The sequence below is a fragment of the Phytophthora cinnamomi genome (genome assembly GCF_018691715.1).
Source record: "Phytophthora cinnamomi strain GKB4 chromosome Unknown Contig99, whole genome shotgun sequence".
NCBI classification, from domain to species: Eukaryota; Oomycota; class Peronosporomycetes; order Peronosporales; family Peronosporaceae; genus Phytophthora; species Phytophthora cinnamomi.
The window spans coordinates 362,696-387,443 of NW_027151032.1; the positions used below are offsets into that span (position 1 = coordinate 362,696).

General features: G+C 54.9%; 5 protein-coding genes across 5 annotated transcripts; 3 read left to right on the plus strand and 2 right to left on the minus strand.

Annotated features, from left to right (window-relative positions):
• Positions 1-130: 130 nt before the first annotated feature.
• On the plus strand, positions 131-1,573 carry IUM83_08433 (F-box protein containing LRR; the record flags this gene model as incomplete). Its single annotated transcript, XM_067932806.1, has 4 exons — positions 131-228; positions 310-487; positions 563-841; positions 917-1,573. 4 exons carry the CDS (start codon positions 131-133, stop codon positions 1,571-1,573), a joined length of 1,212 nt encoding a protein of 403 aa, XP_067783370.1.
• Positions 1,574-1,936: 363 nt separating this feature from the next.
• On the plus strand, positions 1,937-2,999 carry IUM83_08434 (Endoplasmic reticulum-Golgi intermediate compartment protein; the record flags this gene model as incomplete). The annotated part of the gene is made up of 4 exons (XM_067932807.1): positions 1,937-2,116; positions 2,190-2,247; positions 2,324-2,614; positions 2,692-2,999. 4 exons carry the CDS (start codon positions 1,937-1,939, stop codon positions 2,997-2,999), a joined length of 837 nt encoding a protein of 278 aa, XP_067783369.1.
• Positions 3,000-3,148: 149 nt separating this feature from the next.
• On the minus strand, positions 3,149-5,072 carry IUM83_08435 (DUF2183 domain-containing protein; the record flags this gene model as incomplete). The annotated part of the gene is made up of 5 exons (XM_067932808.1): positions 3,149-3,760; positions 3,822-3,883; positions 3,948-4,258; positions 4,325-4,784; positions 4,865-5,072. The coding sequence occupies 5 exons, from the start codon at positions 5,070-5,072 to the stop codon at positions 3,149-3,151; spliced, it is 1,653 nt and encodes a 550-aa protein (XP_067783433.1).
• Positions 5,073-5,358: 286 nt separating this feature from the next.
• On the plus strand, positions 5,359-7,028 carry IUM83_08436 (nadh dehydrogenase; the record flags this gene model as incomplete). The annotated part of the gene is made up of 2 exons (XM_067932809.1): positions 5,359-6,188; positions 6,275-7,028. The coding sequence occupies 2 exons, from the start codon at positions 5,359-5,361 to the stop codon at positions 7,026-7,028; spliced, it is 1,584 nt and encodes a 527-aa protein (XP_067783368.1).
• A 214-nt stretch (positions 7,029-7,242) lies between these two features.
• IUM83_08437 (ribosomal protein l10) lies at positions 7,243-7,869 on the minus strand (the record flags this gene model as incomplete). The annotated part of the gene is made up of 1 exon (XM_067932810.1): positions 7,243-7,869. The coding sequence occupies one exon, from the start codon at positions 7,867-7,869 to the stop codon at positions 7,243-7,245; it is 627 nt and encodes a 208-aa protein (XP_067783435.1).
• Positions 7,870-24,748: the final 16,879 nt, after the last annotated feature.

A 24,748-nucleotide genomic window follows, 5' to 3' on the forward strand; every position in this document is an offset into this window, starting at 1 on the left:
TGCTATTCGGCTTCGCGGTCGCAAAACCATTCCATTCATTTTCGAGCCTGCCACATTTTCTGAAGCGCCAACAAGTGCGCAGCCGATACCCTCCAGCTCCAGCGCTGCCCTCCGCGTCCCCCGCCCGAGCATGGCCGAAGCCCCGCAGAGCGTGCCGTCACTGGCCGCGCTATGCGTGGCGCGACTGGCCGCGGGCGCCCCGCAGCGCGTGCTGCTCAGCATCTTGCGGTACGTTTCCGGGGAAGGTCGGATCTGATCCTGTTGACGGAATGGTAACCAACCGATGCCCCTCGCCCCACGCTATTGCAGGCGCCTGCCCGAAGAGCTGGTGTTGACGCTACTGGCCGACATGATCGCGTCCAAGACCCTGACGGACGACCGCCTGGCTGCCTTCTTTATGATCTCGCGCCGAGTGCTCAACCTGTCGGGCTGCTGCGCCATCCGTAACTCGATCCTGCGCCAGATCCCCTTCCGCTGCCCGGAGCTGGTACGGTGACTACTGCGACAGCGACTGTGGTGAGCGAATGATACTGAGTATTTTGTGGTTTTGGTGGTGATGCAGCGCTGCTTGGACCTGTCGAACTGCCCCCAAGTCACCAACACCGTCATCCGCGCGGTGCTGCAGGGGTGCTCCAACTTGCAAACGCTGCAGCTGGATGGCTGCCGCCACATCACCGACGCCGCGTTTCAGCCGGACCACTCGCCGTTCTACGCGCTGCTCGCGTGCACGTCGCTGAAAGTCGTGAGCTTCGCGCGCTGCTCGCAGCTGACGAAGGACCTCGTGCTGTTCCTCATCAAGGCGTGCCGCTCGCTCACCGACATTAATTTCTCGCGCTGCAAGGTGAGTTCAGATAGTAGCAACGAATTTCGTTGGCTGGGTGTGAGTGGCTAACTTGACTTTTTTCACTTTGTTTAGCGCATTCATGACGATGCGATCCACCTGCTGCTTCGCTCCACCACCGACTTGCAACGCCTCAACCTTTCGTTCATGGACATTTCGGACAAGGCGTTCACGACCGAGCCGTCGGACCAACGCAACGGCTTCTACGCCATGGGCCGTGCGTTGCGTGCCATCGACCTCACCCAGAGCAACATCACCGATGCGACGCTGTTTGCGCTGGCTAAGCACTGCCCCCACCTCGAGGAAGTGAAGCTCAGTTGCTGCAGTGAGATTACGGACGTGGGAATCGAAGCTCTCGTGCGCTCCTGCAGGCGTCTGCGCGCGTTAGATCTGAACAACTGCGCGCTCATCACGGACCGCGGCGTGGGTATGCTTGGGGCCTACGGACAGCAGCTGGAGCGTTTGAACCTGTCGTGGTGCATGAACATCACAGACAAGAGTGTCGCGGACGTCGCTCGCGGCTGTGAACACCTGCAGGAACTGCTGCTGGTGTGGTGCACGCAGCTCACAGATGCGTCCATCGACGCGTTTCTCCCCGAAAACGAGTCCACCTCCGAGACGGCGAGGAGGGTGCGCGGCCTGAAGCTCAACTTCAGCGGGTGCAAGGGGCTCAGCGAAGCCCACATAGAGGACGCTCGCAAGAAAGGGCTCGAGGTTGTCACCGGCGCATGACCCGGTGCCGCACGCAGCGCACAGACAACAACCAAGCAGTTTTAGATGATCCACAGGCGTATTCAAAAATCTATTTATTTTATGATCAAGCATTTTATTTATTTAGCGCGTGACATGCAGATGATTCAAGCGCCATCGAGCACCGCATGAGCAACGAAGTTTTGCCCTGCGACGTGTGACGCGGTGAAGCCATCTCCTGCGCTTCGCGCAACATCTTTTATTACTTGTGTGATGTATTCTACAAATCCCTATACAAAGAGCAAGTACAGAATCGAATGTCGCTCCAACGGCGCCGCCTTCGCGCGACATCCGTACGCCGCTTCGACCACGTGCCAGCATTTGCTTCGAGCTGGCGATCGCACCATGTCGTGGCGGCGCTTCGACCTGAACGTCAAGGGCGTGGAAGGCATCCAGGAGCGCACCATTGGCGGCGGCGTGGTGACGCTGCTGAGCTGCGTGGTGGTGGCCTTCCTGCTGCTGTCCGAGTTCAGCGTCTGGTGGACGGTGAGCGTCACGCACCGCATGCACGTGGACACGGACCCAGTAAGTTGCAGCAATTCTTCGCCACTTGCCAGCAATAGTTGTCCTAACGCGTTGCATTTCGGACGGGAAGCAGCAGGACTTCCCTATCAACGTCGAAGTGGACGTGTCGTTCCTCCATGAGGCCTGCAAAGGTGAAGCAGCTAGTGTGATACGTTGCACTGGGAAGTCATTGCTGTGCTGACGGCGTGTTGTTACTGCTGAGGACAGAGGTGGCGCTGGACGTGAGTGACTCCAAGGGCCACAAGGAGATTCTGCTCAAGAAGGACATCCAGGAGGAGCCCTTCGGGGAGAACGGCTGCAGACTCTTCGGCACGGTGCAGGTGCAGAAGGTGGCGGGCGACCTGTCGTTCGCGCACGAAGGCTCGCTCACGGTCTTCTCCTTCTTCGACTTCCTCAACTTCAACTCGTCCCATGTGATCAACCACCTGCGCTTCGGCCCGCAGATCCCCGACATGGAGACGCCGCTGATCGACGTCAGCAAGATCCTCAAGAGGAATTGTACGCGATGCCGCTGCTCGGCAAGGTGTTTGCTTGTTGTGGCGGCTTTGCTGACGCTTTTATCGTTGTTGTTGCAGTGGCCACGTACAAGTACTTTGTGAATATCGTGCCTAGTCGCTATGTGTATCTGAACGGCCGGTCGGTGACGACGTTCCAGTACTCGGTGACGGAGCACGAGACGAGCTCGCGAGGACCCAACGGCCAGGTGTCGTTCCCCGGCGTGATATTCTCCTACGAGTTTTCACCTATTGCTGTGGAGTACATTGAATCCAAGCCCTCTGTACTGCATTTCCTGACCAGCACCAGTGCCATCGTGGGCGGCGTCTTTGCTGTCGCGCGCATGATTGACGGCGCAATCTACAGCGTCTCCAAGAAGATTGACTAGGTGTCGGCAGAAAACAGCAAAGAGAAATCACCCGTGCTGACACCTTTGAAGTCTCCACAACTTTCGACCAAAACTGAGTTTGGAGTTTTGTTTCATGTTAGGGAATCGACACCTATTGTACACGTGCTGCGCAGCAGCTTTTGCTCCCCTTACACTATCTCTTGGACATTGTTTTGTGCCAACGGCACAGGCTTTGACGCGGTCTTTCTTACGGCCTCTAACCGCTGCTGGAGCTGCTGCTCTCGCGTCAGGTCAGGTTTCTGCTCCGAGTTGCTGTCCGTTTCGTCATCGTCACCACTACCCACCAGGTCATCGTGCAGTGAAGACACGAGCGCCATGGCCTGTTGGTCAGGTAGTTCATTTACCACAGCGGCCACATCAGCAAGGATCTCTTGCGCAAGACTCTGCTTCTGCTCGCGCGTGTCGAACACGATAGCCGCGTAAGCCAGCGCAGTTTTCTCCACAACTCGAACAACAGCAGACAGTGGCAGGAGCCCCAGCATGTAGAGATGAAAGCTCGCACCAATGTACGTGCGGAAAGAGTGAATACCGTTCTGGTTGCACTCTTTTCCTCGATAAGAATGCTGGTTCAGCTTCCCAGTGGTATGGTTGCGAATAATGTCGTGAATGAGAACTGCCGAGACTGCGTACAGGTGCGGATTTTTCAGCAGTTCCTTGCCGAGGTCGATGTCCCCTTGGCCATTGTCCCCCACGAAGACGAATCGATGCTCAGCGAATACGCGTTTAAACCGAACAAAATTCTGTGAAAGCACACGACATTAGTTCACTTTACCCCACAACGATGTCGATAGGCATTCTCACCCGAAGCTTTCCCGACGCAATACGTTGTGAGCCCCACATGTTAGCAAAACGTCCCATCAAAACTGGAACGTGCAATCAATACCCTGTCAGTTGCAAGCCACCGTAGCAGTAAATATCTTAACGTACGTGTGAAGTGCTGAAATCCGCACGCACGGAGTTCTTGCAAGGATCGCTTGCGCAAAAACTCGGGCCTTGCCGTGAGGAAGGCCACACGCTGCACCTCCTTCGATTTCGTCGAACTGCTTTGACCAGACTCGAGTTCATCGTCTTCATCGCTGTCCTCACGCTCATAGCCGCTATGCGTATCTGCAGTATCAGCAGCAATCGTAGCCGAGCGTCTAAGCAGCTCTTGAGCAAACTGATGGACACCAGGATATACCGTAAGCTCCGGATAGCGCGTGTCGAAGAGAGCGGCAAGCATTGTGTCGTCGATGTCACTGCACGCCAGCAAAGTAGCCTTCGTTAAACACAAACCGAAAACTGAAGACGCCAGCTTATCTCACCATAAGAGCTTGATCGGAGCAAAGAACTTTGGCGAGGCCCGCAGCGCCGCAGCTTCTGCCTCGAAGTGTTTCAGAATAGCCTCACGCTCCGAGTCCGACCGGATCCTGTGGTAGATCAGGTCGAACATGGGGAACCTGGCGTCCACCTTGTTCTTCAGCTGCAAGCACGCCATGTTCCGCTTGGCCCAGAAGCAGTCCCGGATGCACGCGACGACATCGGGCTCCGCCGCGTACTTCTGCAGCGACAGGATGATCGTGGCCAGCGTGGAGACGCTGAGCACCGGCAGCTCCAGTCTTGTGCTGCAGAAGTGCGCGAAGTGCTGCGCCTTGACCTTGGAGTTTAGCAGGCGGTGGAGGTCGATGAGCTTGATGAAGGCCTCGGTCTCGCGTGGGGTCTCGCACGCCGCCAGCTCCGCGATCGTGTCCGTGTACAGCGGCACCTTGCCCGTGTATCGCACCCCTGCCGCAGTAAATCACCATAAATCCGTTAGCATAGTATGATAACAGGTAGCACTTCCACCAAGGTGTTGCAGCACGCACGGGCCTTGCGGTCCACGGCCAGCAGCGCCTCGCGCTCGCCGTCTGAGCCCGAGAGGGGGATGCGCGGCCGCTGCGGCACCTTGAAGGACGAGCGCAGCATGCGCAGCGGGTCCACGCCATGGCACAGCAGCACCGCGCACGCGCACAGCAGCAGAAGGAACAGCACCAGGAACGGCAGCAGCAGCTCCAGCTCCCGCATCCGCTCCATGGCGACCAAAGTGACGTCCGCCCGGTACGAGCAGCTCTTGAAACGGCGGTAGAGGATGTTTTGAACTCTGTATGACTCGCGTTAAATTGAGTAACGTTTGGCGTTACATTAAAAACAAATTCAAAAATTACATGTATGACCATTTTGTACTGATGTTGTAAATGGATAACACCTGTACTTTATGAAAAGCGTTAAATTGGATGGAATGTACCGCGTTAAAATGAAAAATACATGATGACCGTTTTGAACTGATTGCCAGCCGCTCGTTTCATTGACGTTCGCGAGCATGTGGAGCGTATCAACTCGTCGTTGGGCGGCGCGGGCTGCGCGTGCGGGTCCTCGCCGCGCACGGGCATCCGTATTGGCCTCTGCATTCTCCAGCGCCAGCGACTCGACGCGCGAGACGGTGGCGGCGCAGGCGAAGAAGTGGCAGCAGCAGAAGCCCGAGGACAAGGCCAAGTTCCTGTCCGTACAGGTGGATCGCTCGGCGCTCAAACAGCCGAGCGGCGCGCTGCACGCCAGCGCGGGCGTGGAGCTGCCCGAGGGCAAGTCCAAGGAGAACTCGCTGGTGCACGTGCTGCGCTCCATGATCGAGGTGAAAGGCCCGCTCACGGTGGCCGAGTTCATGACGCGCGCGCTGAGCCACCCGGACCACGGCTACTACATGAAGAAGGACGTGTTCGGCAGCCAGGGAGACTTCACCACGGCGCCCGAGATCAGCCAGATGTTCGGCGAGCTCATTGCGGTCTGGTGCGTGGCGACGTGGCAGCAAATGGGCATGCCCGAGCACATCAAGATCGTGGAAATGGGCCCGGGCCGAGGCTCGCTCATGAGCGACTTCCTGCGCGCGGCCAAGTCCTTCCCGCCCTTCTACGAGGCCATCGAGATCCACATGGTGGACATTAGTCCGGCCATGCAGAAGATCCAGCAGGAGACGCTCAAGTGCGAGCCCATCGAGGACAAGACGGCGCCGGAGAACACGATGCGTCTGCCCGACAACGGACCCACCGTCCGCTGGCACGCGGACTTCGCCAACGTGCCGCATGGCCCGAGTCTCATGATCGCGCAGGAGCTCTTCGACGCGCTGCCGGTGCATCAGTTCGAGTACACCGACCGGTGCGTATCGGAAGCTACTTGTCCGAGGAAGAAGTTGGTGTCGTAGCTGACGTTGTACGGTTGATTTCTTTGGTTTTGATCTGCAGCGGCTGGTGCGAGCGGCTCGTGGACATCGACTTCGAGGACGGCGGTGACCACTTCCGCTTTGTGCTGTCGCCCGGTCCGACGCCGGCGACGCGCGTGTACATCGGTCGCGAGAAGCTCTTCGACCCGTCGAAGGCTCTGTCTCACGTGGCTGAGACGCATATCTCGGGCGTTGAAGACCTCAAGAAGATGCAGGACACGGTGGTGCAGCGTCTGGACGTTGCCGATGTGGCAGGCACTCCTGTTCGCACGGCGCAGGCCCAAGTCGGTGACAGGATCGAGATCTCTCCTGTCAGTATCGCGCTGGTGCAGGACATGGCCAAGCGCATCTCTCAGTCCGGTGGCGGCGCGCTGATCGTGGACTACGGCTACGACCACCCGTCGGAAATCAGTCTGCGCGGCATCAAGAACCACGAGTTCGTGAGCGTGCTGCGCGAGCCGGGCGACGTGGACCTGAGTATCGACGTGGACTTCGCCACGCTGCGGCGGTTCGCCACGGGCGAGCCCAAGGTCAAGAGCTCCGGCCCCGTGGGCCAGGGCACGTTCCTCAAGAACATGGGCATCGAGCACCGACTGGCCATGCTGCTGCAAAACACCGAGTCGGAGCAGGTTCAGCAGGACCTGTTCTCGTCCTACGAGCGCCTCGTAGAACCCGAGCAGATGGGCACCATCTTCAAGGCCATGGCGCTGACCCACGAAGACATCGACCAGCCCGTTGGCTTCGAGGAGATCCCGACCGAGACGACCGAGCCTTGATCAGAATGAAACACTGCACATATTGGACCTGCACAGTTGAGTTCGTAAGTTACACAAACAATAGAGCATGATGAACAACAATGCAATTGTGAGTTAGAAGAAGAGGACACTGAATTTTGCACCAAACAAAGTCGTAATTTATAGCGTTAGCAGCCTAAACCACTCGGCGCGCGGCCGAAAAGCAGGCACCATCCATCCATACTGCGCGACCTGCTTACAGCTTGAGGGGGCCGTGGTTGGGCTGGTACTTCTCGTGGTTGCCGTCCAGGCCCAGCGAGCCGTTGGCGCGCATCTCGGCGTACACCTCGCGCTCGTACTTGGTGAAGCCCCACTTCTTGGAGCCCAGCACTTTCTGGCGGCCCGGGAATTTGAACTTGGCACGACGCAGAGCCTCCACGACCGAGGGGCCGAACGAGTCCTTGGAACGCACCGAGATAATGGGCTGGCCGATGGCCACGCGGGCGGCCACACCCGAGGGCTTACCGTAGGCGTGACGCATACCCGTCTGCAGTCTATCGGCACCGGCGCACGAAAGCATCTTGTTGATACGCAGCACCTGGAAGGGGTGGCAGCGGATGCGCATGTGGAAGTTGTCCTTGCCGCAGAACTTGGTCAGGTAACGGTTAGCGGCGATACGGGCGGCCTCGAGGGCCTCCGACGACAGCTGCTCCTTCTCGTCGGACACCAGGTGGGCCACGAACGGGAAGGCGTCCACCGAGGCCTTCTTGTTGCCGACATCGTAGATGCGGATCTTCGGGTCGGGCACACCACGGCAGAAGCGCGACTTAATGAACGGCTTCTTGTTCTGGAAACGGTAGCACTTAGCAGGACGGCGGCCCATGTTTGACTTCTTTGTTTGGCAAATTGCACAATGAGCGACCGACTGGGCAATGGGCCCTCCGCGCCATTCAGTTCGGGCCACCGTTCTCCCCGCCGCGATTGGTCAGAAGGCGCGGGAAATCGAGGATTGGTGCAAAATGGGTGCTTGCGTTATCTCCACGCTGACGTATAGATAAGCGACATGATTGGGAGAAAATCAGCTCGGATGACGCAAACTCGTGAGTGCAGGTCGTTGAAGCTGCTTCGCACCATATCGCAACGGTTTTGCGGTTTTCCGACATTCCGACAACTTCCCTACAGGCAGGATATTGACCAAAACTAGGTTCATGGGAACAATGAAGAACTAGGCAAGTCTATAGGAAGCCCTACAGTAGTGATTGCTAAGCTAGAAAAGAGGAAAGGGTGCATGTATTGGTGCAGGTCATTATAATATAAATATTATTGAGAGCCACTGTAACGGGTTACACGTACAAGTGGCTGCAAGCCACTTGTGGATTTAACAGATAGGTTATCTGTTAAAAGTTTTGGATACTTCCTCACCTTGGTGTAAGACACACCAATGGATACATTGAAGTGGACCACCACAATGAGTGGTCCACACATACCCAAAGATCCTATTGGTAGAAAGCAGCATCGTTCTACCAATCAGAGTCATGCATATTAGCGGGGCCCCGACAGCCAGCCGCTGTCAACCCTTTCATAGATTATAAAAGTTTTAGCAGATTTAGGAGGAAGATCAATTTACAAACAATACAGTTCTCATTTTACCTAATCTAAGTCACTTGGAATCCTTTCTTACTTAACCATACACGTTGCGCAACGTGTAAGCTAAAGTAGTGAGTCAAGTTAGACCCAATACACCTGGTAGCACTTTGTAGTCCGTCCAACGACCGACTGCTTGACGTTCGTACGCGGTGTACGAACGCGGAGCCGAGAACCACATGAGCACGGAGGTGCCCATGGAGAGCTCCAACACGCCTGCAACGCATGCTGCACGCGCTGACAGCCCCCACTTGTCTGACCCAGAGTGGGAAGCCCTCCAACGACTGTCAACAGTCATTGGAGAAGCGGCGATAGCTACAATGCTGCGTACGCTATCGCCGACGGAGCAACTTGGTGTTGATCTGGGATTCATCATGAAGGAGCAGCGTGACGCTGCTTCCTCAGTGACGGCGTCGTCAGGGACGACACCGCGTGTTCAACCATTGAAATTGAGCGTAAGTAATTACGTGGGAAGAGAGGGCGAGCCTCTCCTCCGGTGGCTTGTCGAGCTCGACACAGCCATAGCGACTCGACGCATCGTCGACCCGTTGTCAAAGGTTGCGTTCGCCATGTCATGTCTTGGCGGACGAGCGAGGAGTTGGGCGTACGGACGCCGACTCTCAGATCCTACGTGCTTTAGCACGTACGGGATATTTGAAGAGGAGCTCAGACAAGCGTTTGAGCCCCCGCAAAATGAGTTCCGGTCGAGAGCGGAATTCCTCAACCTTCAGCAGGGTAGGCATGACGTCCATGCTTACGCGCAGCGTGCACGGTACTTGGTATCAAATATCGTGACTAACCCGATAGACGAGGCGACTAAAGTCGTCATGTTCATGAGGGGACTGAGAGATGGGCCTGTGAAGACCTATCTCTTCCGAGAGTACCCGAATACTCTCGAAGCTGCGATTACTCTTGCCATACAAGAAGAGTTTAGCCTGCGGCAGGCTGAACTACATGTGAACGTGCCGAGGCCGCAACCGCGCCCGGTAACGAGGCCGGGAGGTCCGGAGCCAATGGACCTCTCGAACGCAACAACTGCTGGTTACCAGCAGCAGGGAGGTAACGTCCGATGCTTCCGTTGCGGAAGGATCGGTCACTTTGCACGGGAGTGCACAGCTCCCATGCCCCCTGGAGGTGGCCGTCGTGGCGATGCTAGGCATCGCCGCGGACCAACAAAAAACGCGAACATCCAGTAGGCGCGGGGCGCCCTACTGGTAATGCAGTCGCGCGTGCCGACATCGGGCACGCGACACTGAGGACTGCAGCCCCCAGTGAGACCAGCTCTCACTGCAAGAAACAAGATGACAGGCCAAACCTAGTCATCTTGAAGGTTTACTCGAAGAGGGCGAGTGACTCTCTTCGAGCATCGGTAGATTCAGGCGCGTCGAACAACTTTGTTCGACTACGAAGCCTGTCGAGACTTGACTTCGAGGAGGTAAATGTACCTCGAATTCTTCTGGAGGTACGACTGGCAACAGGTGCCATCGTGAAGACCGAGAAGCGCGTCGTGAACGTGCGCTTCTCGTACAAACAACGAGTGTTTGTCGAACGCTTTATCGTCCTGGACCTGGACGATAAGTTCGACGTAGTAATGGGCATGCCGTGGCTTGCACGGCATGATCCGGTGATAGACTGGAAGAAGCGCACGCTCGTGCGCTTCGGACGCGACAGCGGAACAGAGAGCGATGGCGCTGTTACCGCAGCGCACGCACCAGCAAGTGCGCGCGGCTCACCAGTCGAGACAGCGCTTTATTCCGCTGTCCCGGAGAGCCCAAGGAGTGCGCGAGGGCGCGCACAAGTGAAACCCACGTCGACAATGCTGACGGCGTCGGAAGAAAAAGATGTGTTGGTTCCGGGAACCAACACCCACGTTCAAGCGTGTAAGGGACAGTCCCTGACCCGAAGAGGTCAGGTCGACAACGACGCGTCGGCTCCGGGAGCCGACGCACCCTCGGTCATGAGGGGCTCCGCCAATGAATGGCGTCGAGGTGACGAAGGCGTGTCAACTCCGGGAGTTGACGCTGCAAACAGTGCGGACGGTTGCAAACGTACCGTACTAACGCAATTTGTATGCTGTCGTGCAGCCAGGCTGCACGACGAAGCGCCATGCGGTCAAGCCGGGCTTGATGTCGCGCGCCCGCAGACAGGGTCTGCCGGCGAAAGGACACATTACCGTGCAGCCGGGCTGCACGACGAAGCGCCATGCGGTCAAGCCGGGCTTGATATCGCGCGCCCGCGGACAGGGTCCGCCGGCGAACAACTGTCCACGGCCGGGCCTGGACCAGAAGAACAACTGTGCGGAGCCGGGCTCCGCACAACAAGAAGACGGCGCAAGCGGAGAACGCTGCACAAGTCTCGGTCCGGGACCGAGACGCAACAAGAGCAGTCTGCTGGGCAGACCGAGGCGGTGACGCCGGATGTCGGGACGCTAAGCGTCTTGACGCGCACCGATACTGGATTCCAGTATCGTGAGATGGAACTCGCTGATCCTCCGACGACGGCGTCGGAGTTGACTTCGCTTCCAGCCATGAGCTGGAAGCGCGTCACACGCGACTTGCACGATGGACGCATCGAGCAGGTCTGCGTTCTTTCGAACAGCGAAAGAACGGAGAGCGAGAGCGAAGAGCTGAGACAGCTCTTCATGGGAAGTACCACTGAGAGTGAAGACACTCTCAGTGCGAAGACGAAGCGAGAGCGCTTCGAGGAACAAGGTTGGGACTCGCTGAAGTCAAGTCCCTATTACGAATTGTTGAGGGAGTACAAAGACGTACTCCCGTAAGAGATTCCTGCGGAGCTTCCGCAGGATAAGGGCATTCAGCACGAGATTGATCTCGTGCCGGGCACAAAGTATTGCGTTACGCGGCAGTGGCCACTGCCGCGAGAACAAGTAAAAGCGATCGACGACTTCTTTGAAAGTCGTCGCAAAGGAGGACAAGTGCGGGGATCGAAGTCCCCGCACAGTGCTCCGACGTTCTGTGTCAAAAAGCCACAGGGCGGATGGCGCATCGTTCATGAATTCAATAAGCTGAACGATGCGACGGTACCGGCGCAGACGCCGATACCGCGAAAAGATGTTATCATCGATTCGATGGCAGGGAGCACCGTTTACAGTGCTCTCGACTTGCGAGATGGATTCTATCAGATCCTAATGCGTGAGAGCGATATCCCCCTCACGGCAGTGAGCATGCCAAGCGGCATGCTCTGGGAATGGCTAGTGATGCCACAGGGGCTTAAGAACGCCCCTGCGACCTTCAACAGGTGCGTGACGCACTTGTTGCGCTCGGTGCGCGATTTCGCACCGAGCTACTTCGATGATGTATTCATCCACAGCCGGGCTGTGGACGGGAAAACGACGTAGAGATGCACAGGGTGCATCTCCGGAAGCTACTTGAGCTTATGCGAAAGCATAAGCTCTACGCGAACCTGAAGAAGTGTATCTTCGGGGCGAGCGAGATACCCGTCCTCGGGTGTCTCGTAGGGAAAAATGGTGTTCGCCCTGACCCGGAAAAGGTCAGAGTGATTAACGAATGGCCAACGCCTTCAAGTGTCAAGGAACTGAGGCAGTTCCTTGGCTTGGCCACGTACTTGTGCAAATACGTGGAGGATTACGCGGGCAAGATCCGCCCGCTGTCACAACTTCTTAAGAAAGAAGCTGTGTGGAATTGGAAACCCGATTGCCAAAAGGCATTCGATGCAGTCAAGCGGGGCTTGACTGAGGCGCCGATCTTGGCAGTGGCTGACCAAGATCGCCCATTCCACGTAGTGTGCGACGCATCCGACTTCGTGATCGGATGTGCGTTGATGCAGCACGATCACGAGGGCCGTGATCGTGTCGTCTACTACCAATCGCGTCAGCTGAAGCCAGCTGAGCGCAACTATCCGGTGCATGACAAGGAAATCCTTGCCATGAAGTACGCACTCGCAAAGTTCCGAGTGTATTTGCTTGGAAGTAGACCATTTGTGGTCTACACCGACCATGCTTCACTGCGCACCGCAGTGAAGTCACCACACATATCACAAAGAATGGCGAGATGGCTCTCATTCTTTGCGGAGTATAACTTCCGGGTCGAATACAAACCCGGAAGATTGAATGTAGTGGCCGACGCGTTATCACGTCGGCCGGACTATGCAGAAGCTGTTGACGTCAATGCCATTGACGCCATGCAATCGAGCAAACTCACATCGTCTCTGCTGGACGATGTGAAGGCCGCGGACGCACACGACGCGGACGCGAAACTCTTGCTGGCCTATGGCACAGCGCCTTCTGACAAGTCCCGTCAGAAGCTGCCCAAACACCTTCGAGCGCGTGCACACCGCTTTCGAGTGCACGACGGAATACCGATTTATAATGCAGTCGACGACAACACGGATCGCGTTGTTGTGCCGAATGACCATGACCTGCGACTCAGGATCATGTACGAATATCATGATGCCCCGACTGCGGGACATCTCGGACATACGTCCTTCTCACGCGCGACTTCTACTGGCACCACCAGTATAAGTGGGTGCGCAAGTACATCCGTGCTTGCGAGGTATGCCAACGCGTAAAGCCTGCGTCATTCGCACAGGCTCCTTTGCAATCACTACCGACTCCGTCGGACTGTTGGAAGTCCATGTCTTTGGACTTCATCTTTGGTCTTTCCACGGACAGCGGAGGGAATACCGGTGTTGTGGTCTTCGTCGACCGCTTCAGCAAGATGGTACATCTTGCTGCGGTGCCGGCAGAGGTGACCGCGAAGCAGACGGCCCGTCTGTTCGTCGACATGGTGTTCAAACATCATGGCATGCCGACCGACATCGTGTCGGACAGAGACCCGCGCTTCACAGCGCACCTGTGGCAAGAAGTGTTCACACTTCTTGGGAGCCAACTTTCAATGTCGACTGCGGATCACCCGCAAACGGACGGTCAAACCGAGCGCGTGAATCGCGTGCTCGTCGACATTTTGAAGAGCTACGCTCACTCGTTCCAATACTGGAGCGAGTGCTTATCGATGGCAGAGTTTGCCATCAACAACTCAGTGCATGCCTCGACAGGGCATACACCGTTCTACGTGAATGCCATGCGGCATCCACGCCTACCGAGTTTACTCGGAGTGATGGCTCCCACTTTAAGTGGGGGAGGGTCTACGACTGCAATACAGCAGCCGCAGAAAACTGCTGACATTTGCACAGTGTCAGCTGCAACAATGGACTAACCACATGAGTCTGCGCAGGGCGCAGACTCCCTCAACAACAAGGCCAACGACCACGGGTCTGCGCAGGGCGCAGACACCGCACAGAACCACGCAGAGGTAGGGTCTCTAGCGGAGAGCGAGCTGAATGACTTCAGCTCGGATGCAATCAGTTTCGTCACCAAAAGACAAGCCGTGATTCGGTTTGTCCAAGACACAATAGCAGCTTCTGTTGATCAACAGAAGCTGAACGCAGACAATGTGGGCAGAGGCAACACAAATGGATTTAAAGTTGGTTCATTAGTTTTGTTAGCTACACAAAACCTGCCTAAACATGCAGTTTCGGATTTCGGAACAAGCAAGCTTGCTCCGCGCTTCATCGGGCCGTTCACTGTGTTGGCACGGCACGGCAACGCATACACGCTAGACATACCGTCTAGCATGCGCCTCCATCCGACCTTTTACGTCGGACGGCTGAAGCCATACCTGCAGCACGAGCCATCTAGCTCGGCTGACCCGAAGCCTCGGCAGGAACCGAGGCAGAAGCGGAGGACTTGGCCTCGGCGACGAGCAACCTCTCCTCCAGCGCGCGGACGCGCTGGAGCAACCCCTTCATCTGGGTCCCCAGCTCGACCTGGATATTCGAGGCGGTCTGCGAGACCGCCGCGACTTGGGCGTTCTGGTTCGCCAGCTCCTGTTTCAGGGCGGCGAACTCAGCGCCCTGCAGACGCTCCACGACGGTCACCCGGTCGTGGAGAGGCGCATACTGATCAGCCCGGGGCTGATCATACCCGGGGCGTGTTCCCACCCCCGCCACCGCCGATCCGTGACGCCCGCGGCTCAACCCGCTGGATTGTTGAGCGGATTGTTGACCATAGTATCCCGAAACGAACCCTCAAGGGGCTCGTTTTCGTATTCGTTGGAGAGGATTTCCTCCCCATCGAGATACATGGGAGTCGCGGAACGTCTTGCTGGAGGACGTTCCGGAAATGGTGAGGGCGTACGAAGAGCACTACGCGCTGGCGCAGCGGAAGTAGTGCGAGCGCTGCGATCATCGCCAGCGCCCGAACCCTCACGTGCTAAGAACTTAGCACGGAGCTCTTTGAGACTCTCGGGCACACGGAAAGAGCCTTCTGCTTTGACATCACGCGCTGCAGCAGCAGCGCGCGGAGTACTGAGAGCCCCAGCGGAAGCGAGTGGGGTATCACTCTCAGTTCGCGAACGCTTCGAGCTCGAAGCGTCCGATTCGTCCCCTTCACGCGGGCGAATGTTCTTAGCGTGGGTGTCGAGCGATTCTCTCGACACTGAGTCCATGCGCTTTGAGGACGAGTCCTCCATGTCTTCATCGTCGTCGTCGAAGTCGACGACGTCGCCATACGTCGCCTTCTGGCGCTCGAAGTAGTCATCGATGGAGAGATGACTCTCCACCGACTTCGAAGTCTTCTTCTCTTGAGGCGCGCTCATCGTTGAATGAGCGCGGATTTCTTCTCCAAACGCGGAGAATTGACGAATGGTCAATTCCGAAGATTGACGTGCGGAGACCCCGCGCGTTTAACCCTAAGGGGGGGGGGAGGTGGTGTAACGGGGTTACACGCACAAGTGGCTACAAGTCACTTGTGAATTTAACAGATAGGATATCTGGTAAAAGTTTTAGATACTTCCTCACCTTGGTGTAAGTCACACCAATGGATACATTGAAGTGGGCCACCACAATGAGTGGTCCACACCTACCCAAAGATTCTATTGGTAGAAAGCAGCATCTTTCTACCAACTAGAGTCGTGCATATTAGCGGAGCTCTGACAGCCATCCGCTGTCAATCCCTTTTATAGATAATAAACAGTTTTCAGCAGATTTTAGAGGAAGATCAATTTACAAACAATACAGTTCTCATTGTACCTAATCTAAGTCACTTGAAATCCTATCTTGTTTAACTTATATTTGTGTATTCAAATATAATTAACCTAAGTAATTACTAAGTACTTACGCTTCCTCATACACGTAGCGCAACGCGTAAGCTAAAGTAGTGAGTCAAGTTAGACCCACTACAGCCACGATCCGGAGACACGCCGTTCACCAAGCTTTAGGGCCGTCTCTCGACCCCACTCTTACCTTGTAGCCGAACGTAAAGCCGCTCTTCATCCTGCGCGACCGACTCACCTGCTTCGGCTTGTGCACCACGATGCCCTCGTGAGGGCATCTCGTTGACGTGCCAGTTGCACGTTAACTTCACGAACGCCTCCACGCTGTTGTGTCCTGCGCCGCCGTAAATCCCGTGTGTGCAGCACCCAGACAACCACCATTCAGCATCCTTCAGCTTAGGCGATAGAGGTCGCGCTGGTCGGTGCCCAGTCACTTGGGCTCACCCTTGCGACGAAACGCACGCATCTACCCACATGTCCTTGATCTTGGCGTTGTCGAGCATGACCTGGCCGTCTTAGTTCTTGTTCACGGTCACGACGCTCATCTTGCCGTTCACAGCCGACGTTCTTAGTGGTCGGTCACCTTGCGCACCTTGTCACCACACGCGCCGCTGGAGCGACAGAACTTGCCGACGCCCTGCGCGTAGAAGCTCTTGGTGGCCCTTGGTGGAGATGGGTGATCGCGCGCCGCCGCCAATCACCACGCTCAGACTGCTGACGGACCAGCTCTTGGTGCCTCGCACACGTCCTCCCACCACGCATTCTTGCTCGTGCAGCGATGGCGCCAGGTTCCATCATGAAGACGGCCGCTGGTCGGTAAAAGATAACACGTCCTAATAGGCGTCCTAAACTGTCCTATTGTCCTAAAATTCGCCGTATATTACTTGCATTCTGTTCATAAACCGTTCCGTGATTAGGACAACGCAACTCGGTTTAGGACAAATGAGATGATTGAGAGCTGCCCGCGAAGAAGCTCCGGCTGAGACGAAGCGCGCTCCTCCCGGGTCCCCCGAGTACGTGCCACAAGCGCTGCAGCGTCGTTGCCTTTGTCTTCCATGGCATCCACGCGATAGTCTGCCTCTCCGAATTGATGCCTATCTCGGAATAAAATCCTCAAACCATTCCCACCCCCTTGGAGGTGGGAATTAATGGCTTGTCTGGGGATAGACAGCCAATCAGAATCGTTTAATTTATTCCGAGACCCAGACACGGGCGGAGAAACCAGGGCCTAAGAGTGTCGAGCTTTCCTGGACTGAGTGCGTCCTTCACTTGATCTTCGGGGAGACGCAGCTCGATCATTTTTCGACGGGCACGAGCGCTTGACACAGAAGGAATATCACCGTGATCCATGGCTGAGGGCGTAGGGATTTAAACTTAGGCTCGAAAGGCAAAATGACTGGCAAAAGGTGCTGTCTGGATCGGGCATCTGATGAATGGCTAGGGTGATCCCTATAATTACGCCAAAATAGCATATTGCAAACGTTATGAACGAACAAATAACGCGTAATAATCGTTGATCTAGTTTTTTGGACAGGTCTTAGGACGTAATTTATTATACTCCTTTACTTAGGATTAGACGAGTTTTAGGACATCCTTTGGAAATTTACGTGAGTTGTTTAGGACATGTAGGACACTTTAGGAATCGTTTTAGGACGAACTATTCGACACCCGCTGGTCTAGGAGCCTTCACGTAGCCTACCTCGGCGCCGTTCGCCTTGTGCCGCAGGTTGTCTTGATATTACCGAATTCCCTATGTTATCACATACTATATGTTATCGCATACAGTGCCAATCTAGCCAATGAGAGAGCCATCGGGAAGCAACACCGTGCAACCTATGTTATCGCGTACAAGCGCCCCATCTACCTCTCCCGAGCTCATTCTGCCATTTGATGGCTCCGAGACAACCCAAAGGAAGAAAGCGCTTGCCGGGCGGCCTTGGCCGCAAGGTGAGAACAACCACTGTTGCTTCGTTCTCTGCAGCACACAAGCTTGACGTCTTACGTCATCTCGAGGCCCACAACGATACTAGGCAGACAATTCTGCATTACTATCCTGACCTGCCTGCAGCCAAGGTCAACAGCCGCAGGACCCTAATTCTGGCATGGCGCCGGTCTCAGGCCAAACTCGAAGCATTGTGCACCAAACGCGGAGATGCCAGCAAGAAAAAAGCTCGCCAGAAAGGTGAGGCCACGATTATGCCAATGGAGAGAGAGGCCGACCTCGTTCGGTGGGTGGAAATGACATGCGCGACGAAGGTGTGCCAGTCACGCCGACCATGCTGCGCATTCAAGCGCTAGATGTAGCTGAGGACGCTGGTATCAAGCCGTTCAAGGCCTCGTGGTGCTGGCAAGCCCATTTCAAAGCGCGTCATCGATTTTGCTGCGTTGTAGAACGCGACAGGGCCAGATTCGCCCTCCCGAGCTCGATCAAATTGCTCTCAAGTTTGCTGAGGAGGTGAAGGCAAAAACAGAGGAAATAGGAGCCGGTCGGATCTACAACGCGGATCAAACTGCAAGCTGATCGAGCTGCTGGATGAGGGCCTGCACCCCAACATTGAACATGATCAGGATGTAGTTTGCGAAAATTCCCAAGACGTCGTTGATGCAGTGCTCAGTACGAGATCATTTGATCGAGAAGTTGGTGGGTTTAGCTTAGACGATGACTTCAACGACGCATTTCGCGTTGTAGCGCTAAGTGAATATACCACGTGAGCTTCATCACTCTCAATAGAAAGGACGTAGCGTCACTGGTCTTTGTAACTACACTTTGGTGTATGGCATAACATAGGGGTTTCGGTACCCTCAGATATCGGACTCTCGGACACCAACCCTAAACGTAGTCAGGACGAAACGAAGGGGTGTCACCCATACAAAATCACCCAGCTAAGCGCTCCGCGCGATCCCAAAACCCCTAAAAGCTTGCTACGCTCGTTGGGCCAGAACCCTAAGCCCGCTGCGGCTCGCACGCGTCGCCTCCGCTTGCTACGCAGACCACTGCTGGGTCCTGGGTTTGCAGCCCCGTGCTCCGCAAACGGACTGTCAAACCGCAGGTGGGGGCTTGCTGCGCTCGCTCGTGCTATCCGTCCCCAGGGTCGGACCAATCAGAGCTCTGCATATCACGCCTCAGTATATTTGATACGAGGTCCGATGATTTTCACAATTTAACTAGAATTTTGTAATAACCCGCATTAAGTACGGTCCGATAAGTTATGATATTTTTCCATAGCGTGCGAGGGCTGACACCGGCCGACACGGCCGACACGCACATGATTGGCTAAAATACAATATTTTTTATTAGACAAAACCTCGACAAGAATTGAGGACGGTCGTTGCCCGTGAATCCGACTTCGCACCAGCCAAAAAACAAAAGGAGCGGAACAGAGCAAGGCAGCAGACGTGCGGGGGCGGCGCGCGCGTGCTTGGGTGTCCGCGGGCGAGGGGAGGGGGGTCCCCTCGCCACCAGCAGTGACAACACGACGCGAGCGAGGCAGCGCAAGGCAGAAGGGAGACATGCGGAGACGTTGATTGCGAGACACATAGGTATGGCTTGCTTTTCAAGTTCACTACGCTAGGTATGAGTTACTGACTCTGTTTTTTTCAGATGTGTAGATTGTAGAAGAACGGGATAAAGACCGCGTAGGCTTGGTATGCTGTGTACACAGCCCAACCTCGCTGTGCGAAGTCGTTTCTCACTGCGCAAGCTTGGTGTGATGTGTACACAGCTTAACCTTGCTGTACGACGACGTTTCTTACGGGTAATACACAAAATTGAAATGGGAAAATGTTGTATTTGTGTGCTTAGTTGTCTGCAGCTCGGCGAAGGCGACGAAGTGGACGACGAGTGCGTCTCGAGTGTGCACGTCGGGGGCGTTCGCGACCATGATGAGCTTCATCTTCAATGAAGACTCGGCGGATCTCCTCAAGCCGTCGACGGTTGAAGGCCGAGACCATTGCAGGAGGAAGATCGCCCTTCCGCTCCTCGGTTTGCTCCCAGTCTACGACGTACACCCGCTGCCTGTTCCGCACGTACGAGTTGGTTATCTCGCGTACTGCGAACCTTGTAGCGGGTGTCACGGCCGGTGTTGCGAAAGCCGTCGTCGGAGCCCACTCCGTCTCACTGTCGCTGTCGTCACGAGCTGCCTGTGGTGGTGGATGCAACAAGATGACGTCGTCGTCATCGCTGTCAGGGTCTTCAGCACCAACAGCGGCAGTCTCTCCACCAGTAGCAGGACGTTCGGCGCCAGCAGCAGCAGGGTCCACCTCGACGGTAGCAGCAGCGACAGCGACAGCAGCAGCAGGGTCCACCTCGACGGTAGCAGCAGCGGCATTTACAGGGGATTCGGCAGGAGCGGTGGCCACAGGGACTTCGGCAGAAGCGGTAGCCACAGGGACTTCGGCAGGAGCGTCAGCTACAGCGTCTGCGGGGACGTCTAACCACTGGTTGTGACGCCAGTCTCGGACGTGACGCCCTTCTACGCGGCGCCCCGCAGCCAACGTCAGGGCTGGCAGGTCTTGCGACAAGAAGGCCTCCAGATTCGGGTTGTGCTGTGCGCGTAGATCTGCGCGCAGGTATCGTAAGGCTTCATTGGACACCCGAGTTCTTGGGAAGTGCTGACTTATGAATCTCTGTGCAGCGACATTAAATCGAGTTCTGCTGTACGGGGTTGCCATCTTGTTGATAAGTGAGGAAAGGTTTGTTGCTCTGCATTGCTTTTTGATGTAACGAACAAAGGTTTTCTATTTATAATATGAGGTGCTAAACAGAGACTATGTTGAGTTTGCACAGCCTCAAGCGTTGGTTATATTTTTGCTAAACATATTCCTTTGTAGATTCTGGTGCTGGATCTCTGATTTGTCCAACACTCAAACGTGCCCGGTGCTGTGCAATTAAATCCGTGAGCTTGTTATCTCGATGAAGTACACGTAGTTTTCTTCAGTAGACCTGATCCCAGCTTGCGCTTGATGCCTAGCTCACGCAGAAAAATTGATCATGTTTGTTTGCGCTAAGCCCCCCGATTTCTTCACAGACGCTGAATAGTTCGCGCCGGCAGGATTGAGACTAAAGCCGTAAGGTAAGCACAGCTTCATGGACGCAACAATCTGCTTCGACTGAGACTTGTACTGACGATCACTGCATCGTTCCCAGAGTCGCGGAGTCTTTGTATACCACTCGAACCAAATAGCGGATGCTGTCTTCGACGGTAAGCGTTTCTTGACAGAAGAACTTCCGGCGAAATCCACTGGTGATGGGGGAACTTTGTTCATGTCTTCGTTGGATGCAGTTTCACTGCTAGCAGCACTCCTACTTACGCGCAAGACTTGCTTCTCCAGCTGGGCGATGCGGGCGGTCTGAGCTTTGCTTGCATCTATAAGTTGGGCAATCACAGCATTCTGATGATTTATCAACTGATACTCACGCGATACTGGCTTTTCTTCCTCATCACAGGGTTTGCAGGCCTGATGATTCAACTCCACGCCCCAAGCTAACAGTTCTGACATCACAATGTGAGGAGAGAACAAGCATGACCGCATCCGTGACGCGTATGGACTCATCGGGTATCTGTCGTTGACTTCAGGAAAGTGTTGGATTAATGACGCCACACGAGCGTCAGCTACTCGCACGTCGCACGTCAATGTCCAAGGAACGTTCTCCAATGTCCATACTGGACGCAAAGAGAAGTTTTGCAAGTCTGCGAATTCTTGCCGTTGTCACCGTGTCGAATTCAGAGAGGGAAGGTACGGTGGGTTTATCGTTTGATTTCCAGTCACTGAGAACCTTAGAGACTTTGGTGTCCTCACTTGTTGTGTATAAAACGTAGGCGAAAGCCTTCTTTGTCGCTGTCATGTTCCAGTTACCGCGGTCAAATATCCACTGTGCACTCAAGGTCGAGTCGGCGTTAGCGTATTGAGCACCACCTCGACGAAAGGAATGCGACGAAAGTCCTTCTGATACACCAGCTTTCTGTTGACGTTCGCTTGCTGCTTTCACGACGCGATTCACGTAACCTTGCATTTTCAACGGGGCTGACTTTGACTTCTTTGTCGATGTCTGTGACGATGTCCTTAACGGCTCGACTTGATCCTCGCAAGCCATCAGTGCTTCCATCAATGGGGTGTCATCTAAATTTAGTGGTGTGTCGTCAGCTTCGCCACCAGATAGATGCTCAAGGTCGAGAAGCGAGGGAATAGGACACGACTGCATCGCCAATGCCATGCCGATCGCGTGAAGGGGGCACGTGATGAAGGAATTCTTGTCGGGGTACAGCGAAAGCCCTTGTTCTTCTGACGTTTTGGCACGAATCAAGCGGATAAAGAGCACGTTTCCCACCGACATCGACATGTCGCACTTCTGAACAAACGCAAGATCTGACGCCCGCCCAAACGCATACCACATGACGCTTAGAAGCGCGGCGTCCTGGTACTCTTGCGCGGAGCTTGCATCGAAGTATAGTCCATCAATTAAGATGCGCAAGTCCTGCTTCGTACAGGGCGTAGCATTGCTCGCCATCCCGCCTTGCTGCGGCTTGAGACAGTAACGCTCCAAAATCCGGCCCATTTTCAGAAGCCTCTGGTCGATGGCATGCCGATGCCGAGGGAATTCGTCCAGCAGCCAGTTCTTCACGTTGCGGTAGTAGCTCATCACGGTGTTTCGACTTCTCACTTCGCCACCTCGCCCTTGGGCAGACGCGAGGTGCATTGCGAACCGATCCAGTAGCTTGACAAAGACCGATCCTGTCGTGTCCGCGAGTAGCGTTGTGCGTACGAAGTCCAAATTCGTATTCTCCGATGCGAGAAATACATTGAAGGCGTTGATTGCAGTAGCTTGGGCTCGCTTTGTATTCTGAGGAGCAAGGTCTTGGAGGCTCATTTCCTCAAGTCAAGTGTCAGCTGGGGGCTTGATATACTGCAAATACGCGAATGACTTGGTTTTTGTAGTTGCGGCAAAATATCTCGCTGTTGTTGCCGACATTATGCGTCGGCCACGTGTCGGCCGTCCATTTACCCTAACCCTAACAATTTTAATTGGCTAAAAATGAACATTCGTGTCAACGGATTCGTTGAAAATCCATCACTGTGCTATAATTGGCTAATTTGAGCACATAGTCAATGGAAGTATACTGTCGGTCAAAACACAATATTCATCCATATGACGATTCCTTCGCTTTGCACATTTGTTCATGAGGTGTCCCTTAGGATTACGACTATTGCGCTTTTCTGTCGTTTTGCCTCTACTTGGGAGGTGGTTACGCAAGCAGTTGCCCATCTCAAAGGATCTACCTAATTTGTCAGTCTCTCTGCTATAACCGGCCCTAGTTGTCGGCGCTCTGGTTGGCTAATATTATCGACTGGACAACGGGTGGTCTTCACTCGAAGACTCGCCAGCTCAAGACGAAGCTCGTCGGATCAAGCTAGCATCACCTCGCGACCCGAGCGCTGCACGGCACGCACACGCCAAATCAGCGTAGCTTAGAGTCCCACTCGCGGGGGATGGAGGTTTGATTCCTCCCGTTGGTATATCTCGGTGTGCGTGTGTGGGAGTATGGTGAAGCTGGGGCCAGCTGCCAAAGCTAGAAGGCAAGCCAGCTGCGACGGCAAGAAGGCGAAGACGGTTAGCAGTACCACGACGGCAAGAAGACGAAGGCGATTAGCAGGGCTGCGACGTGATGGTAGACAGACCGCGCAGGTACTGTAGGCATTGTGTGTGTGGCACATCTATCTAACAGCACTTCGTGCGTACAACAGCTTTGTGGCGTTGGAGCACAAGCGCAGCTCAGCGGCCAAGGATGAACGTGTGTGTATATGCTATGCAGCAGGTTCATGGCGGCTACGTATTTGCGTTTCGGAACCCGCAATAAAAAATAAGCCAAGTGCCTTACCTTCCATCTTTTGACGTCTCGTCAATAAGAACTAGTTGATCTGGGCCGCTGTAAAAGGGCAGAAGCCTCCCAACGTACTCTCGGCGCTCTCTCGGAACGCTTTCTCGAGCCCTCTTTGTTAGAACCTTCCTCGTCAAATTTAGGTCGAATCGTAGCGCGCGACATATAGTTGAGTCCGAAACATTAATTGTGTCCTTGTAGATAGCTCGAAGCTTGTACCGTAGCTCCTCAAAGTAGAAGCAGGGGTAGTTTGCTACGTATTGGCGCACGAATGCGCACACCTCACTTGGCCAGCGCGAAGTCTTGGCACGTGGCTGGTTCTTCAAAACGTTTCTGGTAGCGCGAAACCTTGTATACCAGCGACTTAAACTACGAACAGATACTCCTAAAACACTAGCTACAGTTGCGTTGTCAACAGAGTACAGATACATTAGCACGATGCCCCTCCAACGCAAGTCTATCGAGTAGGTAATTCTAAACTCTGCTCCAGTTGCTAAGTGCTCGATGGCTGGGTAAATCTCAGCCATTCGGACTTTTTCAAGTCGGAGGTACCTTCGCAAGCACTTTCGTAGGAGTTTGGTAGGAGTTGGGTTGGTACGATCTGATTGGATAAAAATGTAACCACAATGAATAAATTGCTGTTGCGCACACCATAAAAATGCTTTAGAAACCTAACCATCTGTGCGAAGGAGGCACTTTTTGAAGCCCGATTTGCCAAAAGGGCTGAAAGGCACAATATACAGTACATCATAAAGTTAAAGAAGTGTTGTTTTAGTTGCTTGGGTAGAAGAGAGCAAATGCCGAAGTGAGATTTATCGTTAAGTCTAAATCTATCCTCCTCTCCCTGTTGTTCCTCTTGTGCTCCTTGATGCCTCTCATCATGTTGTTTACCCTACCGAGGACTCAGTGCCAGTCTTCGGTCTACCCAATCACATCATGGCGAGGCACGCGCCGTGCCCACTGTCAACTCGTTCACCGTGAAGCCAGCTTCGGATGAGTCTTGGCTGGGTCCGTCCCGTCTACACCAATACCATAAGTCCTGTCTACACTCGCGGTGCACAACACCAACACTCCCACTCGCCGCTAGTGTTGAGCAGCCTTGACGATGACTCGACTCGCCTCGAGCAGGTACTGCAGGCGCTTGGTTCCC